The 15,411-nt window shown below is 39.0% G+C and overlaps 1 protein-coding gene across 10 annotated transcripts; it reads right to left on the minus strand.

Moving 5' to 3' along the window:
• Window positions 1-8,837: 8,837 nt before the first annotated feature.
• On the minus strand, window positions 8,838-12,944 carry LOC147630709 (uncharacterized). Of its 10 annotated transcripts, none has more exons than XM_086810669.1 (9): window positions 12,798-12,944; window positions 11,889-12,049; window positions 11,665-11,746; window positions 11,150-11,586; window positions 10,839-10,955; window positions 10,476-10,606; window positions 9,759-10,374; window positions 9,468-9,642; window positions 8,838-9,336 (listed from the first exon to the last, which is right to left on the minus strand). In XM_086810669.1, exons 1-8 carry the CDS (start codon window positions 12,823-12,825, stop codon window positions 9,481-9,483), a joined length of 1,734 nt encoding a protein of 577 aa, XP_086666795.1. In that variant the 5' UTR covers window positions 12,826-12,944; the 3' UTR covers window positions 8,838-9,336; window positions 9,468-9,480. The 10 variants fall into 10 exon arrangements, with proteins under 10 accessions (XP_086666795.1, XP_086666794.1, XP_086666793.1 ...); XM_086810668.1 differs by having other exon boundaries at window positions 11,665-11,817; XM_086810667.1 differs by having other exon boundaries at window positions 11,665-11,817; window positions 12,774-12,856.
• Between the last annotated feature and the right edge of the window lie 2,467 nt (window positions 12,945-15,411).

Here is a 15,411-nt window from a genome sequence, read left to right on the forward strand (position 1 = left end):
AACTAGTTGAGTAGAACTGAAGGAAAACGTGAAAACACAAAACAATACATGAGCATTTACACAACTCTTCAAACCATGTCATGGTTAAGGTTGAATGCATCACTATTGTGTTACGAATCCTACGAACAAGAGTGAGATCCGAGGGCTTGAGTGTGATGCATCGGGCATGGATGGCTAACAGCTGACCATCATGCATGAGATCCACCAAGTAACTTTTAGCTGCCTCTTGAAGAGCAAGCAACGCTTGGGCTAACCATCGCTCCACATTACATGCTTGATCTCTTGAAAAGTACTTGTAGTGATGTCCTCTTTGTAGATCTTGCAGTATTTCTTGTACCAACCTCAACAAAGGCGCCTTGGGTATAATCAACTCAGGACTCTTCTAGAACCTCCTAATTTCACGAAGAGCGACGGTACCTGGTCTCCATCTTCTCTTCTTATGTGTAGGTGGATGAGCATTTCCAGCTAGAGCCGCGGGAGTAGCTTTCCTAGTTGAAGCAGTGAGAGGAGCTTGGCCTTCATCATTGTCGGTGTTAGTACGTTCACTAGATCCAGATGAATGAGCCGGTGTCTTGGAAGGCATCTTGTTTGCTCTTTGCTTAATACGCGCCATACTCACAAGCTAGAAGGAATGGAGAGAAATGGAGGAATGGAAAGAAATGAAAGAAGTGCCTTTATTTATAAATGGAACTTACTATAAGTTATTGACACTTACTTTTAAAAAAATATCAACACTGTCAAAAATTTATCCATGTTGACTTTAGTAAACACTTATTTTGAAAAAGTTATCCATGTTGACTTTAGCAAACACCTATTTCTTTAAAACATTGGATTGCTCCAATACTCTCATAAACATAAAATGTTATTTTATAATTACAATTCTATCGATATTTCCATTTGCTACCGACTCTCTCTTGGGTTGTCAACCATTCTGCATGATGTTCTTTGGCCATACTATTTTCATATCTTACTTTCCTCACTTCATATATTACCCTTCGAATAGCTTTTGTATCATTGGATTTGGACTTTATTAATTTGTCCTCATATCTTATCTATATTCTCCTATACCACCATTGAAGTAACTGCCTCATAGGATTGGAATCACCTCCATGTGCCGTTGCTTTTTGGAATCCGCCTTGAGCTTACCAATGAGATCACTCTATGCCTTGTGTGGACCATATCGCCAAACTTCCTTGTTCAACAAAGTATGGAACATGAGCCTCAATATGTGCTGCATTCAAAAACACAGGATCCACAATTAAACTCAAAATATTACACTCACAATTTAATTATAAAAATGAAATGGGTACCACTCTGACCATACAGTGTGTAATGCAATTTGAAGTCCATGCCTCTGTCATTAAGTTATAACAGTTTACAACCGCCTCTTTAAATGCATTGGCATCATCAAAACTGAATGTCATGTTTTGTAAAAGTGGTGCTAATTCATCAAGTGCAATCCACACATTTGCCTTTGCTATCCACGTCCGTCCCCCCATTGCTCCAATCAGGGACAGCCATGTGTAGTTTTTTCCATGCTTCATACTTCTCTGGTTGTTTTACAAGCAACTTACCATCTTCATCTCATGGTGGAGATAAGAATTTCCTAGCCTTCGCTCCCCCAAAACACAGTTTACATGGCAAATTTCTACTTTTTCTTGTCCTTTTTTATTTCTACTTGGCCCCAGTGCAATCCAACATCACATACGACTTGTTCTACCTTCTTGCATGTTGCATCAGCATTTAAAGCAGGCTGCATCTTGTAGGCAAAACACACGTACTCAAACACCAACTTCTCTATTATCCTTACTATGCAATGCAAGGTGCAAAAGTAGACCCTTGTTAAGAGTATTTCTAAAATAGGATCCCATTAGGATCTAATGGCACCAACATTCCATTCCTTTGAACACACGGGTCACGTGTTGGAGCACCACGTTGTCCTGTCCTTGCAATCCATTGTTTCTTCACATCCTTGTCTTTCTTTTTGTATTGCATGCAATATAAGCAAGGGAACTCAGCTGATGCTGAATTTAAAACACCAACATATATTTCAATGTTTTCAAATCGTCGCCAGCAAGATGCCATTCTACCTTGTATTCACCAAATCCATCGACATGCAAAACTTCACCATTGTTTTTTCGTCGTATAATATCTGGTATCTCTGTTAAGTTTAAAAAAAGTCTTAAGTACTTCATGGTCCTCCTTTAGTACCTCAAATGCAGCAAGCCACCATATTTCATTCTCGAATTACACACTGAAATATTTTGGATGTTTTGAATTGATGATGGGATCCAACGCCCTACTCATTAGTGTGAAGCTAACACGTTCAAGCTTTTGGCCCTTTAACGACTTCACTCTCATCAAGCTTCAAAAGAAATTGAAGATTACCTCTGCACTCTTCAACAGACATGTTGTAGAACTTTACCATTGCTGCTTGTAGCTTGCATACATTCAATACAAAGTTATTGTCTACATGCAATTTGAAGGGCACTTCCTTTGATCCAGACTTTCACCAATTGTGTCTAAGATTTTTGCATTAAGATCTTTTCGTGCTTGTTTTACATGATGGAACGGTTTAGGGATGGGCACCACCCGTCTCTTGTTAAGAACAGCCTTAAACCCTGCATCCAATTGCTTCTAAATCATAGCATAGGATTCGGAGCTAATCCCTACCTTGTAACATATGCCTTAAGCATCTGTAGGCTGTGAAGGTATTGCTTACCTCCTTCAAGCATACTCTTGCAACATCATCACCGATGGTTTTAAATTTGGGGTTTTTCAATGCATACTTCACTATACCTTTTCTTATATTAAGACCTTTGCAATTGCATCATCAACCTCTTCACTTGGGTTGGAAAACATATTCTTCATGTTTGCACATTGTGCATAGACCCATCGATTATATTGCCCACTCCCTCTAGTCAACTCATAAAGTGGTTTGAGAAACCTCACACGCTCACATGCTTGTTTGGTTTTCGTTTTGAGGGTCCAGCAACAACAGTCTTTGCAAGCATTGCTTCCATCTTTTTGTTGTCCTTCTCCAAACCTTGCATTTTGCAATGCAGTTCTACATTGTCTACCTTGACAACATGCACCGCATTTTCCATAACATGCATTGCATCTTGCAGACTCTAATACTCTCTCTTCTTTTCACTTAGTGATTTTGTGTGCTCCTTAATCCTTGCATCCATGCCCATCATGGTGCGCTGAACAAATGTGTAAACACTATGAGCTTGCATTGCTAGTCTCCTAGTGTATCCCAATAACCCTGCATTACCTTCACACACATACTTAATGAAAGATGTAAGCCCACTAAATTGTGGAGGTCTTGGGGTAATTGGATCAGGTGGATAAATACACTCCTCAACCCAAAGGTCGGCATGTTTTTTCCCTGCGTTTTGTCTTGTTGCATTATCTCTGGTTGCTTTTTACTTCTTGCTGTTCTCTTGTCTCTAGCAGTGCATACTCGGCCTCCAATTGGAAGTGAATGTCTCTCTTCTTGTTCCAGCCTACACCCTAAAATTAGCATTTGGACAAAACACAGCTATTAACTAAAAATTAGCTCTAGATAAAATACAACTATTAACAAAAAAATAGCTTTTATACATTTGTACAACTCAAAAATAACATTATTGAACATAACTTTAACCAAATATAACTTCAATATAATATAGAACTAAATCATAACTTGTAATCAAAATAACACACTTGTTTCACCCAAATAACATCATAAATGAGAAATAACATTATTGAATATAACATATAGACTTCAATATATCCTAAAACTAAATCATAACTATTAATCAACAATTATATTTCACACACTTGTTTCACTCAGAAAATCACTAATAAACAATCTAAATAACACAGAAATAGCATCCTTAAAGTCAACTATTATCTTTTATTTTACACATGACTAAATCACATTTAGAACAATAAGATGGTCAAAATAGAAAAGAAAACAAAATAACTCAGACAATTTTAAACCATAAAAAAAACAACATAATAGATAACAAGATGGACATACCTCCATTGCTCTCTTGTTCTTTGATTCTTTTACTCTTTTGTTTCCAAAACTAAATCAATACTATTAATCAACAATTATATTTCACACATCAGTAATGAACAATCCAAATAGCACAGAAATAGCATCATTAAACTCAACTATTATCTTCTATTTCACACATGACTAAATCACATTTAGAACAATAAGATGGTCAAAATAGAAAAGAAAACATAATAACTCAGATAAAATTAAACCATAACAAAACAACATAACAGATAACAAGATGGACATACCTCCATTACTCTCTTGTTCTTTGATTCTTTTGTAGAGATTAATGAACAGAAAGATGATTGAAGGGGAAGATGAATATGTGGTTCCAACTAAATGGCACCAAATAATCAACATACCCTTCAATTTCTCTATTACAAAAGAGAAGAAACCCCATGATTGAGAAGATCTAAACTCATTAATGTGGTTTAGGAGGGAAAGAAAGCTTTTGAGCATAGCTACTAAAAGAAAACAAACACAGATTGAATTTTCTATGTACAAAGGAGGGAAAGTGAAAAACCTAAAGCAATATCTCATCAAAGCAAACTAAAATCGCCCTAAATTGAAAACCCTACTTTTCTTATTCTAAAAAATCTACAGAAGTTTCTAAATGAAGAAAAAATTTCATAAACCCATGTATACTTAATGAAAAATGATGAAAATTATCAGTCACACTCTTGAGCATAGAGGTAGGCGTGGGTAAAAAGAAATTTGAAAATGTAATGTCTACATCAAGCTATTCCGTTTTTTAACTTCTCCCATTTTGAAATACATAAATGCTATTTGGAAGGATTTAGAAGCTAAAAAGTCGTGGGTATTTAAGAGTGTCACATCTTATATGCTTCACGCTTTTAGATCAAATAAACTAGTATTATTTCATATTTGAGAATTTTGAGGACAGGTGGTCCTAACTTTGGACATGGGACAGTACTACAATAAAATAATAGGTGAATCTCTTTTAAAAACAATATAAAGAGATCTCCTTGATTCTACAAGAGCTAATATTATAACATTATTTTAGAATCTTTTTCTAGAGAGAGAGAAGTGAGAGAAACCCCTTAAGGGGCAAAATGGAGAGTCCATATTTCTCCTAATGAACCACTTCTACGAGGGCAGCCAAGGCCTTCGTCCAACAAAGGCCCAACCCTAAAGCAATTGTTTGGCTACTACGAGGGCAGCCAAGGCCTTCGTCCTCAACAAAGGCCCGACCCTAAAGCAATTGTTTGGCTACTACGAGCGCATCCAATGGATGCCCGCATGGCTCCTGCTGACTTTTGAAGACATGATGGAGAGTACATTTTGGACCAACTACAAAGTCTTCCATTGATCTCCCCCATCCCAAATCGTGCTATGACTTCATCCAAACTTACTCCATCTACACTTGCTGAGTCTCTTGCCAGCTCCGAGGACGAATCTAAATTAGGGAGTGGGATATGTTAACCACACTAGTTAACATTATTTTTAAGCGTGGTTACGCTTCTTGTAACTCCTTATTATGTAACCACACTAACGCTTCATGTAAATGATGAATGGGAGGACCGAGCTTACAACATGTGTAATGCTAGACATAAGAAGAATAAGTGTAGGTGTACATAGAGCTAGGAAATCAATTTTGGGCCCCTAATTGTTAAATGGGCGACCGGCCATTGTAAAAAGAGAGATCATGTATATAAGTGACTTCTGACATATGAAAATGGATAATCCCATTATTACAATTGAGTTTTCCTTCTCTCTCTCACTCACTCTCTTGTGGCTATGGTGGTAGGCTTGTGTTTGTTGATGCTTCCTTGCTTGATTGTGGTTGCGTACGTGATGGTTCTTATCTTGCCTCTTCTTCTCCTTCTTCTTGTCTTCTTCTTGAACACACAAAGGCATAAAGTAGAGGTTGAGCTCTCCAGAGCTCCCTTCCTCTTTGCTCACTACCTAGCTTGTGGAAGCTCCATTTGAGTGAAACAAGTGGAGGTGGAGTGAGCCCCTAGCGGACTTACATCGTGGAGTGAGCCCCTAGCGGAGTTACATCGGGGAGTTAACCCTCATTAGGGTTGACTATTTGCTTGTTCTCCCGAACCGACCCTTGCATGGTCTTCCTTCTCTTCTTCTCTCCCTCTCTTGTGCAAGGTAGCATGTTGATTTGGTTAACAATGTGCCATCATAAAATAGAATTAATCTTGATTGCAAGGCAGTGAAATGCACTTTTTTTATTTATAGTGCTGAAAGCAAAGATTCTCATCTCTACAATTCTCTCACTAAGAAGATTATTATCAGTAAGGGATGTCGTTTTTACAGAGGATTATGTCCAATGATGGAATTAAATAAGCATGCATATGCCAATTCTCTAGACATGTTTGATAGGTTGTTTACGTGTGCCAATTTTTGTCGATTCTAAGTAGATTTTGCCTATTGTATCCTTGTTTATTATTGCAAGCGAGGAGAATGATCAAGGAATTGATGCACCAACTTTAGAAGATTCAGTAAATGCTAAAATATCAGCAATAATCAATTACTTTAGGGTTATGCCTAGAGTCATTAACTCTAGGCATTATACCTAGGGTTATGCTTAGATGGGTTAGAAGCACCTTGTAGGATAGCAAATTGTCTCGTCCTTTGTAGAGTAAAACCAGATTCGATACTCAAATCACTTCTTTTTTGGCTAAGTTTGAATTTTTTAGTTCTCTAAATGATGTAGATGAACCTATTTAAAGAGGCTCAAGAAGATCCAAATTGCATGCAAGATGAAATTCATTCCATTCAAAAAAATGGTACTTGGGATTTAATGGATATACCACTTGGCAAGAAAGCTTGAACCACATATTTATTAGTTGAGTTTGTATTTCTTAGTTCTCTACATGATGTAGATACCTGAGTCTTTTGAAGAGGCTCAAGAATATCCAAATTAGGTGAAAACCATGCAAGATGAAATTCATTACATTTCAAAAAATGGTACTTGGGATTTAGTGGATCTACCACTTGGCCAAAAAGCTATTGGTACTAAGTGGGTTTTCAAAGTCAAGAGAAATGCAAATGGATCAATTAATAGATTCAAGGCCAGACTTCTTGCAAAAGTTTATGCCCATCTCACAAAGGAATTGATTATGATAAAACTTTTGCACTTCTCATATGACCACTATCTGATTTGTTATTGCTTTAGCATCCCATCATGGAAAGTTTACCAATGGACATCAAAATAGCGTTCTTGAATGGTGAATTACAAGAAGAAGTAGTGAGTTAAACCAGCTAGATTTTCCCAACGTGGTCAAGAATATAAGGTATGCAAGCTTAATGAAGCTTTTTGAAACAAGCTCCCGGAGCTTGGTACCAGAAGATTCATGTCTATCTAACTGGACAATTATTTCAAAATAGTCCTACAAAAAGCACTTTATATGTGAAAAAGGACAAGCAAGATTTTTTTATTATCATTGTTTATGTAGATGACATGCTTGAACAAGAAGGAATAATCTATGGTTAGGGCCCACTTTGGATACCCATATGGATCATACTACTCGTAGGGGTCTTGCTACTCATAAGACTCATACCTCTTCTATTCAAGGTTCTTTGTATCTATAGGTAGAGTCACTGAGTACTATTGTATTAGTGTGGTTCGTGAAGGAATTAGTTAAGGTTATACTATTAGGGAGGCAAGTATAGCAATTGTGGAAATCTATGCACACCTCTTTGGTAAGGGAATTTGATAGGCAATAGGAACTAGTGTATATGTTGAGACTAAGGAGCTGCTGGGGTAGGGGGCTAGTAAAAGGTTTCCTTGGTGCTAGTGGGAGCTTTTGTCGTGGTGTCAGAGTCCACCCCACCGGGTTTCCTTGTTGGTACCAATAATGAATTGTATCATGGGCACTCACAATGAGCACAAAATTATTGAGGTCTTTGCCTTATCATCAACAAACACACACTACATGCTTGTATGGTCTTGGACATTTAAAATATTTTTGTTGAGAAAAAAAAAGCAAACATTTTCTCTTTTTTTTAATTGTTAAAGTCTCAATTTATCATAATAAGATATGCTTTATCTTGTGTCATAAGATTCAAAAAGATCCATGTAACATGGATCTAAAATCTAAGCTTTCGAGCGGAACAATTCAAAGGGTCCATTTTGTTTTAATTTAATTCTTACTAGTACTCAATCATCACGTCATTGCAATATGTAAAAGACATTAAGAAACGAAACGCAAAAACGGAAGCCAAAATACAAAGGGTCAATCTAATAGACTCTCTTTTTTTTTTTCTAATCCAAGATTTCTCTTTTCTCTTCTCTCCTTGTGCCTTGGTTGTCCATGGTTAATATGTAATAGATAGTCCACAAAGTTTGTTGTACCTTGAACTGCTTTTTTTTTTTCCATGCTTTTTTTTTTCCAAAATTTCGCTTTTATAAATTTGCATGTTGTATGGAATTTTGATTCCACTTTTACGAACGCTGGAGCTATTCATTTTCTAATGTACACACGCAAGCTTTTTTACAGGCTAATTGATAGCAATTGCCGTGTACACACGCAAGCTTTTTTTCAGGCTTCCTACACTAATTATAAGAGAAATTGATAGCAATTGCCGTAATGATAAAGATTATATCAGAAAGTGCATTTGTCAAAATTCCCAAAGTACTTGTACGTGGATTCCAGCAGCAAGACCAAAAGACAGCAATAAGACGGCCCTCCACGATCTCGAAGCACTTTTGGCAGGCAAGTACTGCGGTTGCTACACGTAAGGTTGCTGTTGGCGTGGTAGGCTACTCAATTGGGCGGATACAACAATCCTATCCTCACTACAGAACAAGTAGCAAGGCCTTTCTTCACTACAGAAAAATTGTTACTTGTAATGCAACATCCAGAACTGGCAGAAAGCCAGATTTGAAACATTCTTCACTACATAAAGTGGAAAAACTTAGTTTCTACTCCTCATTTTTGTACAGATAATTGCATTGTATGCCTGCTCTGATGTACAAAGCAATCAAAATTTTAGTCAGCCAGTCAACTGCTATGTTGAACCAGAATTTCAACTGATAGTACGGCAGTATGATTGCATGTTAAGCTCTCAACACTAAGACTCGGGAAACCCAATATCCCAACAACACAAAGTTGCAAAAAAGTTTAGTGTCACGAGATTGGAGCAGAATTAGTTCTTGTCGAGCGCCTAGCATGGAAAACAACTCAATGCCTTGTGCTTTGATAGAACATAGTACCCTTGCCAACTTGCAAGAAATGCCACCCTCCATGCTGAATGAGCTTTGCAGTCTCCCAAGCTTCCAAAAAGTGAAGGCAAAAAATGTCCAGATCCTGTTACACGAGTGGGTAAATCACAATCTAGCGATGTCCCTTACTACCATTTTAGTATTGTTCCTTACTACCATGACTTCGTTCATAAATTTGAAATGCAGAGAAACCCAAGGAATGCACTCACGCCTTACCTCAGGAACTTCACTATGTCACGACTCTATTTTCCTGGGACATCAATGTAGACAATGAGCTGAGTTTGGCTGGTTTTTCATCAGAATCTTCATCGATACTGCTGCTCTCAGGAGCTAATATTGGCTCCAGTTCACTTAATTCAAGGTCTTCCCGATCACCATCATTGTATTTCACCTGGAAACAAATACATTTAATTGCCTGTATCAAAGTAGAATTACTGACAAGGAGCTAGAATATGCATTACCCCATCCACCTTTCTTGATCAAAGGCCAAAAACTTGGAAACCAAACCTTATAGTACTTCGTCTTCTTATCAAACTTGACTACAAGTCCGTCGTACAATGTACCACCAAAATCCTTTCTGACTGGTTTGCCTACATGATGAGCCTCATCAACTGTATCAATCTTACCACCAGAAGGCACAGCCTTTGCCTCAGTGACTCCCTTTTTTGACCGCTTCTTTGTTGACTCAACTACTTCTTTCCCCTCTGCCTTGCGCTTTATTCCAGACTTTGTACCTTCACTTGGTGACTTAGTGCCATTCTTCTTTCCAGAACTCGTGGCCTTTTTTTTCCCAGAGCTCTCTTTCTGTGTTATAGAGGACTGCAAATCTAAGCTTCTGGATACCTTGGCAGAGCCCCCTTTGCTGTTCTTAGAAGTTGCTGATTCCAACTTTGCTTTTGATTTCGTTGTGAAAGATGGTAAGTCCAAGTCCTCTACTTCCAACTTTCCTGGGCTTTTTGGCACTAAATTTGCCTTTTGAGTCTCTTGCGTCACAGTGAACTTCTTTGCACTTTTGCCATGTGAACCTGGTGTTTTAGGAGATGTGGAAACAGTTTTGGCTCCTGATCCCTTCCCTTTCTTTGCACTGCTTGAAGTACCTGATTTCTTTGGTTTCTTTGAGCTTCTGCACAGGTAAAATAGGCAACAAAGAATCATATGTCTGACCAGCCCATGCTAGCTGACTGCAGAAATGTAGATGAATCAAATATAACTGCAACTCCATACTTTTTTGACTCCTCATCAGCTCCTTTATCAATATGAACCGTCTTCTTTGTTGAGGCAGTGCCGGGTGCAACCAGTAATGGCTTCACTTCCCCCACCTCCAGGTCTTCCACATCTCCATCTTCATAAACAATCTGACAAGGCCATTCACATGAATGTATCACAACTGACTGCAATGACCACTCCATTTTCTGCACTAGGCATTCAAAAACATGACAAATGCGAAAGCAGCCTAGGAGTTCTTTACATCGGCATTAACTCATGCAGTTTTGAATGAGCTAGCTAACACTTGTTACAAAGGTCTCTTCAAAAGAGAACTAAAATTCTTGAGAAGTTGAAACTCATGGCATTCGATAGACAACTCACCTTGAACCACTTGGACTCTGGATCATAGTCAACAACATCACCCATAAAATTCCTTTTCCCGAATTTCTTTATCACTTTCTGGCCTTTGATTGATTGTATGTCCTGTTCGGAAACTTCCTGACAAAAGAACAACACATCCATGTCACTATAAGCAAGTAGACCAAGTGTCAAAGTCACACTCCTTAATAAGATACATCCCAGACTGATTTACCACATGGCTTCTCCACTTATGCATGCTCACCATACTCTTCCAAGACAAGCAATGGAAGTTGTGTAACTCAAAAAAGGAAGCAAAAAGAACTCCCACTCACATTGTTAACAACTGCCAGTTCCTCCTGCGCATCTTCTCCTTCTAAAGGCTTTTCTGCAGCAACATCTGAAGTTCCACCCATTGTAATGTCCTGCTCTACTGATGCTTCTACGCATGGAGTTACCAGTACTTCCATAATACCTTCTCCTATGTTAGCGTGTTCATCTGCAGGTAACAGCACTTCAGATGGTTTAAGCATTACTTTAGCATCTTCCACTTGCATGACAGGGACTTCTCCAGCTGGAACCCTGGCTCGTTCCAAAGCTGAAGCATCAGCCGACTCTTGAGTAGGAGCATCTGTTGCAACTTTCAAAGAAACCTCAGCCACTGCAGCTGAGCTTCCCTCAGCAGGATCCTGTGTCACTGCTTGAATAGCATCTTCAACTGGAGAAAGGCCTGGCACTGGAGCCTTTTGAGCATCAGATGCTTCAATTGTCACTGCACAACAATATTTCAATTATACTTGGGTTTCTGGCAGATATGTTCATAATGATAATTTGTCCAACAAAGCATCACCTGAAGTTCCAACAGCTAAAGGAGAAACAGTAAGCATGCCATCTTTCAGCACCATCATCTCATCAAATGCTCCATTGACCTCCTGAGTTTCATTCTCAAGGTTCACTTCTAGACCAGCCTGAGGGGATAAAGGATCCCCCAACACAGGTCTGTCTGTTTGAGGGGAACACTGTTAAAGTAGCTGAGCGAAGAAAGGAAAGAAAATGAAGAGCTCTGAACTGTACCTGTGTTTGTGCCAGCTGAGCTGTTGAGAGCTTCAGTTGTTTCTGATGCATCAGCCATGCCTTCAGAAGGAAGCGCAGCAGGATCCTCCCCGGTGGCTTTCTCGTTTGAAGAAGGGGCAATGAACTCTTTGATTTCCAAATTGAAGACCTTGTCCGCCTCTCTACAGCACCACAATCAAAGAGAATCACACAGCATTCTCTGCGCAATTTCTGCAAAACCCTAACAAACGCAGAAAAGGCTCCTATCTACAAGCGATGGCTAACAGAGGCTTGGCATGCTCTTACCTACAAGCGATGCCAGCGTTGTATGTTCACGAAACGCTAACAAAGGCTTGACATGCTCTTACCTACAAGCGATGCCAGCGTTGTATGTTCAAACCCTAATAGACGCTGGGAAACCTTTTTATATAAGGGCGATTCCCGCCCACTAAATCTATTGAAGAAACCTTAACAGACAATTCAGAGGCCTTTTCTACAAGGAAATGCCGACCGAGAAAAAGGCTCAGCCATAGTCTGCTTCACAAAAGTTAGCTGACAAGAAATGCTTACAAGCTTTCTGGCCTCAGAAGCTGCCAGAGCATTCGTTACCTGTTTGAGCTAACCCATTCAGGAAACCTTAACGGAGAGGAAATCGAGACAAACTACACCTTGTTTGCGCTTACCTGTTCACGAATCCCTATCTGACATGAAAGCCTAAGAAGCTGCCATCAATTTCTTAACTGCATGTTCTAACTTGTTCCCCTATCTGAGAGGAAGCTGCCATCGATTCCTTACCTTCTTGGGAAACCCTAGCTCACAAACAAACCTAAGTTCTTACCTGTTTGAGGAACCCCAGCTCACACGCAAAACTGAGTTTGTTTGAGAAACCCTAACTCAGAACAATACCCGAGAACAGCATTGTACACATACTTGTGTGCACCGACTCGTGAAAAACCATGGCTTCCGACCTCCATTTTGGTCGAATTGCTCCTTCTGTAGCGCGCGAGAAGTGAAGGTTTTACTTCTTCAGGAGAGGGCAGGCAAGCCCCAATGTTCCCGAAATTGGAAAACCTCTCTTTTTCCTTTTCACACTGCTGGGTGAAAAGGTTTTAACGACACTGACATCTGGGTAATAAAATAACACTACGAAGGCTACCTAGTACCTGTCCAATGGTGGAGGCCGGAGTACTTTATCAATATTTCAAAACTGTCAAAATATGGTGGAGGGCCCTTGGAGCAAAATATGGGTGCCAAATTTTTTTAGCTATTAATTAATTAGTGAGAGGGACTCTAACTTTTGAGGTGAAAGCTTTAGCTTAATTTTTATTTTTTTTAATCCTTTGTTTTCCTAGGTGGTGGGATTTTTCCAGATGTTTCTCGCTTGATCTCCCCAAGTGCCTATAAAAAAGGCATGCTATTTGGAATTTCGCCTCTCTATTGAGGCGAATGCCTCCTTCGTCCTTCGCTGTGTGAGAGAGACGCGCAATGCGTGTTGTTTAAAATTAAGAAAATTTTTGTTAAAAAATAAAAACAAAACTTCGGTTCTCGCTGTCTCTGAGAGAGCTACGTTGAAGCGAAGATGAAGCGAAGATGAACATAGAGAGATGTTGTAGCGTAGAAAAACATAGAGAGACACACATTGAACCTTTTGCATGATCTTCTAACGTTCAGAATGTTAGGATGATAAGGTTTAAACCTTAGAATGCTAAGGTTGAAACGTTACAATTCAATTAATTAATTGAAGGCATGCCTGACTATATATACATTCACATTTTCTCTATCTAAGTGGCCCTCTCTCTCTCTCTCTCTCTCTCATGTATAACCCTCTCCGCCGTCAATTGGGTGTATAACCCTCTAAGTCGACCTTAAGCGACTCTCTCTCTCTCTCTCTCTCTCTCTCTCTCTCTCTCTCTCTCTCTCTCTCTCCTCTCTCTCTCTCACATACAAGAGGGCAGCTCTTGATATACATATAAGTTCTAAAGTTGTTGAATGATGTAACACAATGCCAAAAAATAAACACAACCAATTAAAAATATTTGAAGACAATCACTTCTCACAATTGAAAAACAAATCAATAGTGTTGCATGCTAAGATTAGAGCTATATTATTATCCTTCTATAAAATAGTTCTAAATGAGAAGAGTTTTCCTGGGAGGAATCGATAAATGAAAAGAGTGATACTAGTGTAAAAACTGTCACATGAAATTATCAATAGTAATGGTGTGTGTATACAAGATGAATGCAACACAAGATTGAGACCCACCAAAGAAAAACTATAACGTGTGTAAATAAATCATAGGGGTGAGAGAATGTATCTATAACAACTAACAATTCAAGGGCCTCTATCCAAGTAGTTGATCCACTTGGATTCTCTACCTTCCACGTGGATCCAACCACCCGCAAAGAATAAATATTTTGTTTTTTCTTCTACAAGAGACACAGAGAGAGAGAGAGTGTGTGTGTGTGTGTGTGTGTGTGTGCGTGCGTGCGTGTGTGCGAGTATGTGTGTGTGTTAACCACTCCATTAGGCTAACATGGATTCGCCTACCCGACCTACCATATGGCCTTTGCCATCTTACTTGCCCAAACAGGCACTTAACGTTTGTAAGACGAAGCTGGAACTTATAAAGTAGTCTTACCATGTACTTATGTCAATTAGGGAAAGTCTACAGATACATATTTGCTTAAGACTAGTAATAGAGGCTAGAGCATTTTAAGTTTCATTGGCCTAGTGTGAAAACTAGCCATTTATATATAAGTCATTTTTTATAATAATCAATACACAATCATTCCCTTGCAATTGTTTTCTTGTGAGCTCTCCTTCTTCCTAGTTTGGATAGCCTAGTGTGAAAACCAGTCATTTGTATATGTGTCATTTTTATAATAAGCAATATACAATCATTCCCTTGCAATAGTTTTCTTGTGACCTCTCCTTCTTCCCTTCTTGCTTGCTTCTATTCTTTTGAATTCATGCTTGCTAAATGGATTCATGCTCAGATGTAGGTTTCCCTCTTCAATTAACTTCTTCTTCCCCTGCTTTTATGAGAGATGTTCCATGAAGGATCATCTCTTCTTGCCTCTATCTAAGCATTGAGAGCTCTCTCTTTTCACCCCTTTGGCAAGAAGCATTCTAGTGTGACAACAAAGTGAGGATGCACGGACATGCTAGCACACGCACAATGGGAAGTTGCATATGCAGCTCAAAGACAAGACCCAACGACACAGGGAGTAAGTTCTTGGCTTAAACATATTTGGCGCCGTTGCGGGGGACTAGCCCTCAACTTAGCTCTCTTTTTTTGCCCACTCCAAGCTATTGGAATCACCCAGTAATGCCCAGTATTGATTAGGAGGTCGCACTCCAAAAAACACATGGTTTTGGAGCTATTGGATGTGTTTGTTTGTGGTTTGATTTTGAATTGAAGTTTACTTTACATTAGAGCATTCTATTTCCATTTATTGGTAGGGCAAAACCTTAGTTTTGTGGTGATTTGTATGAAATTAGGGCCCAAGAAGCTTAGATTTCATTGCTTTGATCCAAAGACTAG

This window comes from Cibotium barometz, chromosome 16, assembly GCF_041138505.1.
Source record: "Cibotium barometz isolate CiBa-2024 chromosome 16, ASM4113850v1, whole genome shotgun sequence".
NCBI lineage: Eukaryota > Viridiplantae > Streptophyta > Polypodiopsida > Cyatheales > Cibotiaceae > Cibotium > Cibotium barometz.